The sequence below is a fragment of the Muscardinus avellanarius genome (assembly GCF_963383645.1).
Source record: "Muscardinus avellanarius genome assembly, chromosome: 6".
Classification (NCBI taxonomy): domain Eukaryota; kingdom Metazoa; phylum Chordata; class Mammalia; order Rodentia; family Gliridae; genus Muscardinus; species Muscardinus avellanarius.
The window spans coordinates 84,159,210-84,171,718 of record NC_137791.1 but is presented as its reverse complement, the minus strand read 5'-3'; the positions used below and the strand labels follow the sequence as shown (position 1 = coordinate 84,171,718).

At 39.2% G+C, this 12,509-nt stretch overlaps 1 protein-coding gene across 1 annotated transcript in view; it reads right to left on the bottom strand.

The window, feature by feature from the left end:
* Positions 1-11,075, bottom strand: part of CENPC (centromere protein C) — a gene marked incomplete at both ends in the record, with an annotated part of 65,912 nt that extends 54,837 nt beyond the window's left edge. The window contains 5 exons of the mRNA XM_080697238.1: positions 698-791; positions 1,638-1,732; positions 3,477-3,547; positions 4,669-4,721; positions 11,058-11,075. Coding sequence (XP_080553364.1) covers positions 698-791; positions 1,638-1,732; positions 3,477-3,547; positions 4,669-4,721; positions 11,058-11,075 — 331 coding nt within the window. The remainder of the gene's footprint in view (positions 1-697; positions 792-1,637; positions 1,733-3,476; positions 3,548-4,668; positions 4,722-11,057) is intronic.
* Positions 11,076-12,509: the final 1,434 nt, after the last annotated feature.

Sequence of the window (12,509 nt, the reverse complement as noted above, 5' to 3'; positions counted from 1 at the left end):
GATGGGAGCAATAATCAGATTTTTCTTTTAAATCTCTGCCTCTGTTACCTCAAATGGAATAGTACTCTTCTATCTTGAAAAAGATAAGAAAACTTTAAAAAAAAAAAAAGTGCATTTCACTAAGGAAATAAAACAAAAGAAGAAAAGAGAAAAAGACTGACCATGGACTTGGGAATCAAAAACATACCCCTTATAATGGTGTGGAAATAGTGCCCTCAAAGCCCTCACAGAAACAAGTTATCAATGTTAAAGTGGGGCTTGGTTACAATCTCAGATAATACATTGTAGTGGAATTATTTGTGGTTAGCGGTGGGTTCCTAGGGCTGCTGCCTTGGGGATTACATATGGCTCCTCCTTCCCTTGCTCACTATCTTCCATCCAGTCTCCATGATGTGAGAGCAAATACTTGCACTCTCCCTCTTTCCCCTTCCCACTGACACATCTTGACATCTGTGGTCCCTGGCCTCACATGAACTGAACCCCAAAATCTCCAAAAACCATGAGAAAATAAATATTCCTTCCCCTAAATTACATGGTCAGTCTTTAAGATTAGAGCAGTGAGAATTCTAAGACACCCATCCATTTCACAACTCTACCTGGGCTGACCCTGACCTTGTCACTTGAATCAACAGATGCATCACTCTTGGCATCTTAAAATTTTAATATCTAGGCAAATAATCATAAGGGTGCCACCAACCTGATGTTCCAGCAGCTTCAGTAGGTTCTGCAATGTCTTGCAGAGGGATTTTTTCCTTCCTTGAAGAAACTGGAACTGATTTTGGATGTGATTTCTAGCAATGAGTATAGGAGAGACATATTAGATCTACTTTACCAAATTACCAAATTAGCTGCGCGTGGTGGCGCACGCTTGTAATCCCAGCATTTGGGAAAGCTGAGACTAGAGGATCGCAGTTCACGGACAGCCTCAGCTACACAGTGAGCCCCTCCACAACTTAGTGAGACCCTGTTTGAAAATAAAGAAAAAAATAGGGGGTGTGTAGCTCAGAGGTCAAATACCCCTGGGTTCCACCCCCAGATCCACCAAAAAGAAAAAAAAGTGTGTATATATATATATATATATATATATATTCTGATTAAATACTTTTGTGTGTGTGTGTGGTACTGGGGATGGAACCCCAGGAACATTCTACCTACACCCACAGCCCTATTTTTTTTTAATTCTTTATTTTGAAATAAGGTCTCACTGAGTTATAAGGGCCTCACTATCTTATTGAATATCTATTACCTGGTAAAGATAAATCAACCTATCCTTTTAAGATATATAGTCAACAAAAGATTTATTTCCCTATAGAGTAAGAGAATGCCCTCAGTCTTCAGGAAATAACCAAACCTGTTAAAATGAAGAACTTTAATAGCTGCCTACTTTCTTAAATACCTATACAGAATTATTTTAGAAGAAATAAAAATGATACTTGATCATTCTAATTCTTAACTCTGAATTTCAACCATAAAAATATTAAATTAAAAAATTTAAATATCTCCAAGTTTTAAAGAAAGTCAATAGGAATAAAGGATTTTCTTTCAATAAGACAATCTGGAAGGTAAATTAAGTAGATTGTGTATATCTTCATTCAATTAAGTATTATATCTGTAGCAGATTATCTTTTTTGGCTTACCTCTTGGCTTGGTGACTGAATACAACTAACTTTGATTTTGGGAGTTGAATAAAGTACTGATTTTGTAGAATTTATGCTGAAATCATTGGTAAGACCTAAAAGAAAAGTATAAAATTTTAAAAAAATATAAAAAATAAAACACAGTATAATATCTGTTGATTATAATTAAAAGTAGTTCTATATGACATGAATAATTGTCTGTTGTTTTTTATAATTAGCCTAAAAGAAATATAAACATCAGCCAGGCGTGGTGGTGCAGGCTTATAATCCTACAAAAAGATCACAGGTTCAGCCAGCCTCAGCAAGACCCTCAGCAAATTAGTAAGACTATTACAAAATCAGAAAGGGTCACAGGGTGAAACTTGAAGGTAGAATGCTCATGTGTTCAACACCCTACCCAATTAACAAACAAACAAAAATATAGAGATACAAATATTCAAATGTTCCTGAAAGGCATTAGAAACTAAGAATAGCAAATAAAACTCCTGAAGTATGTGCCAGCTCTTCTTTCAGAACTTGTATAGAAGAGTTATCTTTTCACTGTCTTAGTCTGTTCTGTGCTGCTGTAACAAAATATAAGACTCCGTCATTTATTTAAAAAAAATACAAAGATTTATTTCTTACTGTCTGAAGATTAGAATGTTCAGGGTGAAAGAGACTACATCCAGCAAGAGCCTTATTATGTCATCCCAAGCAGAAGGCAGAAGGGCAAGAAAGCCTGAGCACCAAACTACAAGAGCTCAAACTGATGTTTTAACCAGTATAAATCATGGCCCAAACACCTCTCAAAGGTCCTACCCTCTTCACATTATTGCTTTGGAGACTAAATTTCCAACAAGTAATTCTAGGAAGACACAATCCAACCATAGTATCTACCATCTTCCTTATTTCTGTTTGGCCTACTTTTTTATTCTAGTACCCACTGATGCTTACTAGCACTTAGAAAAATTTGTCATAATTCAGTAATTCTTTAGAAAGGAATAATAATCACCCACAATTAACTCAAACACTAATGATCCCAAGAATTCTGCACATTTATATCTACTACAGCATTTCCCTTATCCAAAATGTTTGTGTCTAGAAATGTTTTGGACTTATGCTTTCAGATTTTGGAATCTTTGCATATATGAGGTATCTTGGGAATGGGCCCCACATATAAACACAAATTTCATTTATGTTTCATATTCTTTTACAAACATAGCCTGAAGGTGATTTTACATATGTTTAATGATTTTCAGCATGAAAAAGATTCTTGGTGTAGAAGTTTCTACTTGCAACATCAGGTCCATAATCAAAAGGTTTGGGGTTTTGGAGCATTTCACATTTTGAATTTTAGATGAGGGATGCTCAACCTGTATGCATATGAAATACTTTCTCTTATGTATAATTATGTATGGACTTCAACATTACAGGAATCTAATATGAACTAAAGATAATAAATTATGTTTAATTATTGTGGTTTTTATGAGGATCATATTTTATTGAACCAGAAGTTACAAAGGACTGTGTATATATTAAAAAATCCAAATACTTTACATATATTTAAATACTAGAACATATTTGCTGCATTTGACATAAATATTACAAGCCTAGCTAGGTGTAGTGGCGTACACTTGTAATCCCCATAATTTGGTAGTCTGAGACAGAAGGATGGCAGGTTTGCACCTAGTCTCAGCTACTTAGTGAGACCCTTTTTCAAAATAGAGGATAAAAAATTGGGCTAGGGGTGTAGCTTGGAGATAGAATGCCTCTGGGTTCAATCCCCATTACTGGGAAAAAAAAAAAAAAGACTATATTTTCATCCATTCCAACCATCAATGACTAGAAATAAAGCCTTACTTTTTTCTTCAAAACGATCTTGTAAAATTTCCAGGATGTTCTTGACTTGCTCTGTATTAATGTCAGATACCCTAAAAAATAAGAGGAAAAAATGCATGAAATCATTACTAGGATATATGTGTTATGTGTTACCATTCATTTGAAAATTCCATTTCTCATTATAAAATTCTAACTTATTCAATGGAAAAAACATTAAAAATCAATTGAACATAAAACAAGAACATAAGGGTCGAAGAGTTCCCTCAACTAAATACTTCATAAGTGAGAAATATCCAGACATGGTGGCACATGCCTGTAATCTCAGTACTTGGGAGACAGAGACAGGAAGATTGCAGGTTCGAAGAAAACCTCAGCAAGTAGTGAGACTCTAATCTATCAAGTGAGACCCTGTTTCCAAATAAATAAAATCTGGCTGGGGGTGTAGCTGGAAGGTAGAATGCCTCTGGGTTGAATCCCCAGTACCAGACACACACACAAACACACAAGTGAAGGGATGTATATAATTATCATGCTATATATAATATACAACTATATTCTAGAGCTGAACATCCATGTCTAAAACTATTTTAGACTACTGCTGAAATGCTGCCTTTGTTTGTGTATGTGGTACTGGGAAATGAACACAGGATTTTCTCCCACTGAGCTACATCCCCAAACCCTTTTTTTCTGAAACGGGGTCTCCTTAAGATAACTTATGTTGGCTGAACTTCTTCATTAATAAAAATTTTACATTTAGCCCAATGCAATAGCACATGCCAGAAATTCCAATACTTGGAGGGCTCAGACAGGAGAATTATAGGTTTGTGGCTCATACCTGTAATCCCAGTACTTGGGAGGCTTAGACAGAAAGATTGTGAATTCAGTATCAGCCTCAGCAGCTGGGCATGGTGATGCACACTTATAATCCCAGTACTTGAGAGGCTGAAACAGGCAAATGGCAGGTTCAAGGCCAGCCTCCTCTACTTAGTGAGGGCCTCCAAAACTTAGTAAGATCATTTAATAAAAAATAGGGTGTAGCTCAGAGGTAGAATGCCCCTGGGTTCAATCCCCAGAACTGCAAATGCAAGGGGCTGGGAAAGTAACTCAGAGATTCGTAGAATGTCCCTGGTTCAATCCCCAGTACCACAAAAATAAAAATTTTTAAAAGTTTCTAAAGAATAAAAAAAAAAAGGTTTAAATATATATAAATCACCTGGTAGTTTTAGTCCGGCAAAATCTTCTTCTATAGTCATTCTTTAGATGATTCTGAAAGAAGTTAATCATCAGTTTAGTATCTTTGTTTAAAATATAATCAAATATAAGTAACCTTCAAAGTAATTTCATTCCAAAATGGGCATGCCAAAAATTTCATTTCTTCATTTATACATTCAGCAAGTATCTTTTAATTACCCACTATAATACTATAAAGAGAAATTCTGGATCCAGTGATATAGAAATATGGCTCTTCTCTTTTTCAAAACTTTTCTTGTACTACAATTTAATACATTTTATTCTTTCTCTTCCCCTACATCATCCCATCCCTTTTCCATCATCAAAAACCTAGCTATCGCCAGGCGTGGAGACACACGCTTGTAATCCACAGGCTTGGGAGGTGCAGACAGGAGGATAGCGCAGGTTCGAAGCCAGCACTGGCCTAAGAGACCCTGTTTCCAAATAAAAATATAAAATAGGTCTAGGAGTGTAGCCCGGAGATAGAAGGGTTCTATCCCCAGTACCACCAAGAAAAAAAAAAAAAACTATCTGAAGCCAGGCGTGGTGGCACACGCTTGTAATCTCAGCACTTAGGAGGCTGACAGAAGGATCGCACAGGTTTGAAGCCAGCCTCAGCTGAGTGAGGCTCTCGGCAACTTAGTGAGACCCTGTTTCCAAATAAAGTATAAAACAGGTCTGGGAGGATAGCCAAGAGGTAGAAAAGCCCCTGAATTCCACCCCCAGTACCACACACACACACACACACACACACACACACACACAATAAACTAATTATCTGGGTCGCCAATAATTCAAGTTGGTTGACTAAATATATGGTCCACTAAAATAATAATGAAGAAGTAACATAAAACAACAATGAAAATTTTTTAAATGAAATAAAAAACCATATATAAACAAACTAATAGATTTCTGGAAGATAAAAATAGATGAAGAATGATAAGTGAAAAAAAAAATAAATAGTAGCCTAATATTCAGCCCAGAAGATACTATCCTTAATGAGGGGAAAAGCTAATCTGCCCAGGAGAAAGCCATAAAGATGCAAACTTAGGAAACTCAAGATTAAAAGTAGGAAAAGAGGATAAAAGTAGGGCAATTAAAGAAAAACCTCTGGCCGGGCATGGTGACACACACTTGTAATCTCTGCGCTTGGGAGGCTGAGACAGGAGGATCGCACGGGTTCAAAGACAGCCTCAGCTACTTAGTGAGGCTTTCAGCAACTTAGTGAGACCCTGTTTCCAAATAAAATATAAAAAAGGTCTGGGAGTATAGCCCGGAGATAGAAAGCCTCTGGGTTCCACCCCCAGTACCACGAAAGAAAGAAAGAAAGAAAGAAAGAAAGAAAGAAAGAAAGAAAGAAAGAAAGAAAGAAAGAAAGAAAGGAAGAGAAAGGAAAGGTAAAGACCACTGTACAGTAAATTCATGGTTCTCCTATCTTCAGAAACAGACCTCTCAGACAGTATTCAATTCTCTTATCAAATTATGACAAACATCTTTGAATCACCAGACATTCAAGTTTCTAAAGAGAAGGTAATCAAGATATAAATTTTAAAACTAATAAAAGCGGTGTGTGATGGCACACACCTGTAATCCCAGTACTTGGGAGGCTGAGACAGGAAGATAGCAGGTTGGAGACTAGTTTCAGCAATTAAGCAATTCAGCAATTGCTCTCAACAATTTAGTGAGACTATGTTTCAAAAAAATTTTTTTTTTAGCCAGCATGGTGGTGCACCCTTGTAATCCCAGCATTTGGGAAGCTGAGACAGGAGTATCTGAGTTAGCAGACAGCCTAAACTACTACTTAGTGAGGCCACTCAGTGAGACCCTATTTCAAAATAAAGAATAAACAATAGGGCTGGGGGTGTCACTTGGATATAGAATGCCCCTGAGTTCCAACCCCAGTACAGGAAAAAAAAAATTTTTTTTAAATAGGGCTGGAGTATACTTAGCTGAGAGGTAGAATGCCCCTGGATTCAATCCCCAGTAACACACACACACACACACACACACACACACACACACACGTGATCATAAGAATAGTAAAGTAGAGCCAAGCATGGTGGTACATATGCCGGTAACCCCAGTATTTGGAAGGCTGAGACAGGAGGATCTCAGATTCTAGAACAGTCTCAACAATGTCACAAGACTCTTGCAAACTAGTAAGACTGTTTCAAAACAAAAAACAAAAATAAGAAGGGCTAGCACTGTTGCTCAGAGGTACAATATACCCTGGGTTCATGCCTTAACACCAAGAGGTGGGAGGACAGGGTTTAAATAAGAAAACCTCTAAAATAAGAAAAATAAACTAAATTGGTATAGCCGGGCGTGGTGGCGCACGCTTGTAATCCCAGCATTCAGGAGGCTGATACCATAGGATCGAGGTTCACAGACAGCCTCAGCTACTTAGTGAGGCCCTCTGCAACTTATTGAGACCCTGTTTCAAAATAAAGAATACAAAATAGGGCAGGGAGTGTAGCTCAGAGGTCAAATGTCCCTGGGTTCCATCCTCAGATCCAAAAAAAATAAAAAATTAAATAAAACTAAACTGGTATAATACATACATTGAACAGAGCAAAAAACATTTTAATAATGAACATATGATTGCCTAAAATCGAAATAATTAAGCCAGGCCTGTGTGGTGGTACACACCTGTAATCCCTGTACTTGGGAGGCTGAGACAGGAGGACCACAAGTTTAAGACAAGTCTCAGCAAGACACTCAACAACCTAGTGAGATCCTGTTACCAAATAAAAATTACAAGGGCTGGGAGTCTAGCTCATATACACCCCTAAATTCAATCCTCATTACCACAAAAGAGAGAGACAGGGAAGGGAGGGAGGGAGGGAGGGAGGAAGTTGAGAACATTTCTAAAAAAGCTGAACAAAAGACAAAGAGTAAGACAATGAAGATACAAAAAAATCAAGAGAACAAAGAGAAAGAAAAGTGATGTAATCTAAAGCAATAGGCAATCAAGTTTCCAAATCTCTAAGATGTGAAGAGCCAATGTAATGAATATAAAAGTTTTATTCCTAGGAACATAAAACTGAAACTTCAGAAAAGTTGAATAGCCAGGCGTGGTGGCGCACGCTTGTAATCCCTGAGCTTGGGATGCTGAGACAGGAGGATCGCACAGGTTCAAAGCCAGCCTCAGGTACTTAGTGAGGCTCTCAGCAAGTTAGTGAGACCCTATTTCCAAATAAAATATAAAATAGGTCTGGGAGTATAGCCTGGAGGTGCCTCTGGGTTCCACCCCCAGTGCCACCAAAAAAAAAAAAAAAAAAAAAAAAAAAAGTTGAGAATAAAAAGATCCTAATGTTTACAAAAAGAGAAAACATATCCCCAACAAAGAGGCAGGAAAAGATAAAAGAAAAATTAAATGCACAGAAATGCTGATATTGGATGTCAAGAACTTGAGATACTTTGGGCCCTATCTTTTAATTGAAAAAATTATAAAAGTTATATAAAAGTTAATTTTCTAGTTGAAGATTAGGTAGTAATAAGATGAATATCATGCTTAGAAGAAAATATTATCAATACCAAATGTTTATTAAGCCCCACATTTACCTAACCCAACAGCATATATTTGCATGTGGAATATTTTAATGAACAAAAATATAACATTTATTCTTACAAATATACTATTTTCTCTTATAAAATATATGTTTTTTAAAAGATATCTAGTCCCTTTTACTTGAGAATGGGCTTCAGGAACCAGAAACTGGGTGGTATGTATACTCATTGTTTCGGGGATGTTGTTGTCTGCTCTCTAGACATCATCTCAATGCACATATATGTATATATACATATATAAACACACATATATATACATATGTTTATCAGACATTTAAACCTTTATTTCTTTTTTTTTATGTATGTGGTGCTGGAGATCAAACCCAGGAGCATTTTACCTCTGAGCCACTCCCCCAGCCGGATTATTTATTCTTTATTTTGAAACAGGGTCTCACTGAGTTGCAGAGGCCTAAGAAGCTGAGGCTGGCTGTGAACCCAGATCCTCCTGTCTCAACCTCCCAAGTATTGGAACTATAAGTGTGTGCCACCATGCCCATCTCTTAAACCTATATTTCTTTATATCTGTCTATATATACTGAAAGACATAAGTTCATAGTGATACCTACATTTCCAACCCAAAATAAAAGAGTTTGTTCTATTTTTCCTTCTCCTAATTAGCACTTTCTCCTCCAACAGTTTAATGACTAGCTTCCCCTAATATATATACTTATATTTGATCATTCTCTAGGCCTATCAACTTATACTGTATTGACTCCCACACCAAACTGATACGTTTTGCATTTTTCTGGACCTCAAATTCCTACAACTACAGAAACTCTTCCATTTGGGTCTTAAGTCACTTCTCATATGTACTCCTCCCCCCACCCCCCAGCTCAAGCTGACACCTTATACAAGCCTGTGGTGATTATCCTGTCGTGATTCCTTTGTGGTACCACTCTAGTTCAGTTGTTCAACAAATACTGAGCGCTTACTAGGATGCCAAGTGCTTATTTGGGCACACTCGAAAGCAGATAGTGAGCAAGATAAGCAAGATCCTTGAATTCCAAGTTAAAAGTTAAAATATAAACATTTCCAGTTTTCTTTTCTTTGTTGGTACTGTAAATTGAACTCAGGGGTATTTTACCTCTGAGCTACACTCATATTTTATTTTTATTTTGAAATAAAATAAAAGGTCTCATTAAGTTGCTGAGGCTGGTGTAGAACCTGTGATCCTCCTGTCTCTGCCTCCCATGTACATTACAGGTATTTGCCACAATTCTCGGCTATATTTTTCAAAATAAACACACTGCCAAGTTTAACTTATTCTTCAGTTGATTTCAATTTGAGTTTCTTCCATTCACAGTAAGATTGTGTTTCTCAAAGAAAATAATATTGTATAACACTGTTGGATCTGTCATACTGCAAACTAACCTTTTGGACTGTATGAATTTTTGTTGTGGGGATGCTTAACAGCATCCCTGGTTTCTACCCATTCCATCTTTCCTGTCACTCTGAGTGAAAGACTTTCTCCACACAACCAAACATGCTCTGGAGAGCAACCTCCCCCCACCACACACAAGCCACCTTGAGAAGTACTACACAAGGAATGACTGAGGATAATCTCCCAATTTCTGTTTCCTCTGTTTTGGTTTATAATGCAAAGTCAGATATTCGAGCTAAAAGGTTCAAAAGAGTTTTAAGGTTATAATGGGCATTTGAAAAAAGAATTGCATTTGCTAAATTTTATTCTGTTCCAATATGAATGGCATTGTTGGAGGGTTTTTTTCCTGATATAATATTTAAATAATGCGAGCACTCCTTATATGAAGTACACACCATACTATCCTTTCATACATCTCTGCAAACAGATGACAGGCTTTATTCTTTTTCCCAAATCGTGGGTGTTTTTTTTATGAAGGACTGCTAATATGTAACTACAAAATGGGAAATAATGATTTTCTTAAAATGAATTATAAAATACACGTTTAGAATACGAAATAAGAGTTGTGTTTTGGGGTTTTTTGTTGTTGTTGTTGTTTTTGTTTGTTTGTTTTTGCGGTACTGGGGATGGAAGCCAGGGGCATTTTACCCCCAAGCTACATCCCCAGCCCTATTTTTATTCTTTACTTTGAAAGAGTCTCACGTGATTTGCAAAAGGGTCCCACTAAGTAGCTGAGGCTATCCGCGAACCGCAATCCTTCTGTCACAGCCTTCCAAATGCTGGGATTGCAAGCGTGCGCCACCAAGCCCGGCCTTAAGAGTTTTATATAAGGAGTAACCACGGAGAAGTTTGAAACACGTTATCAGTGAAGTTCGAGGGTGTCAAGAAAGAAACAAAAAGGGGGCGGGGCTCTGGCTCCCTTCACCTTTAGTTATTAAAAGCTTGCACCTAATCAACAGTTGCCTTTCATATAAGAGATGCTCCCATAAATAATAGTCTCAAAAACTGCAAACAAGTTTCAACATTTTGACAGAAGTAAGTGAAGCCGTCAGGGTTTTGTTATTTTTTTCGAGCCCAATATGTTACATAATCATCAATCCGTTTCTCCAGACCAGCAAAGGTGTACTTGTACTCTAGGAAGAAAGGTATTTGGAGGCCTAGGAAATAGAGACAGGATAACGAATAGAAGTCACCAGCTTTCCTGACGGGAAAAACGCAGAAGCAGACGCAGTTACGATATGAAGTCTGAAGAAAATAATAAGTTTACGTCCGCCTATCAGCACAGGACCACACCTGACTTCAAACTTCGCGAGCTCCCCCGAAATCCCGGCGAAGCGACAGAACCCGCCCAGCCGGGCCCAGAGGGCGAGGGCCGCCTCTTTTCCGCAGGCCACCCGGGCCGTACCGGGGCCCGCACTTACCAGACCCGAGGCCGCCATGTTCCGACCCTCTCCGGGGGTCGCGGACGCAGCCCCCGCGGGACTCTCAGGGCGTGAGGACCAAGAAGCGCCCGAGAGCGGCGCGCCAGAGGAGCCGGCCGCCCGACCCGCGCTTCCGGCTCCCTGCCGTTAGGCCTCGCCCTCAACAAACAGGGATTTCTCGCGCGCCTGGACGTTTGAAACTGGCGGCACATGCGCAAACGGGACCGCGCCACCCAATAGGAAGCAAGCCCCTTGGGCCCGCCCCTCTGGGCTCTAGCGCCCCGCCCCTCGCTCCGGCTGCCCCGCCCTCCCCGCGCGCAGGCGCGTTGGGTCTCTCGCGCGCGGAGCCGCAGCTGCCGATCCCGGAAGCGCCGGGCTTCAACTTGGAAAGCGCGGTCAGGAGAACCGTGAACTCAACTGAGCTCAGTTCCGTCTGGAAAAATTTTTACTTGAAAGGATAAAAGGTAGATACTGCGGAAGAATTTTTAGAGAGAAAGATCACCCGGTGCAGATTTGTCAACCACACCCAGTTTATACAGGCATCATCTCTGAAAATAAGATTACAACGGGAAGGACGACGACGGGCTGGAATTCTCTTTTCAAATACATGGGTGTTGTTTTTATGAAGGATTGCTAATAAAATGGCCCGCGTAAGTATATAACCTCTAAGTATGATGCCCTCGAAAGAAGTAGATACGGCCGCCGCCTCCCCACAACCCTGCCGCGCATTCGGCCTCCCAGCGCTTCGCCCAGACCTAGAATCGCTACCTGGTTGAGAGGCCCCGCGGTTCGCCCCTATCGGGTCGGCAGTCAGCCCATTTGCGGAGGAACAGGGGTGTCACTGCAGGGCCATTCAATAAGGAACTTGATCCTGTGCAGAAACTCTCTTTGTGGATGGAGAAAATACAATTCTAAGTGGCAGCTATCTGGAGGATGTGTTGACACTGGCCCAAGCATATCAGCAAGGTCTGGAGAGAGCTTTTTAGGCCTTATTAAATATATGATCAAAGCCAGGCAGAGTGGCACGCCCATAATCCCAGTCCTTGGAAGTCTGAAACAGGAGAGTCACAGGTTCGAGGACAACCTCAGTAATGAGACGCTCAGCAACGTAGTGAGACCCTGTTCCAAAATAAATTTTAAAAAAGACTGGTGGTGTAGCTCGTGGTAGAATATTCGCCCCTGGGTTCAATCCCCGATACAAAAAGAAATTATGAAAAACATATAAATAAGTTCCCTAACATCAAATGTGAAACCATGGGAAAACACCAGCCTTTAAGAACTAATACAAAATGAAGTTGGTAATTTATCATGAATTGGCTGCATAATTCATAGAACAGGATAGATAAACATACATTTCACAACTGTCAAATATTATGGGAGGGCGTAGATATTGAAGCCAGGGAGAGTTCTACCTCTGAGATATACCCCAACCCTATATTATTCATTATTGGT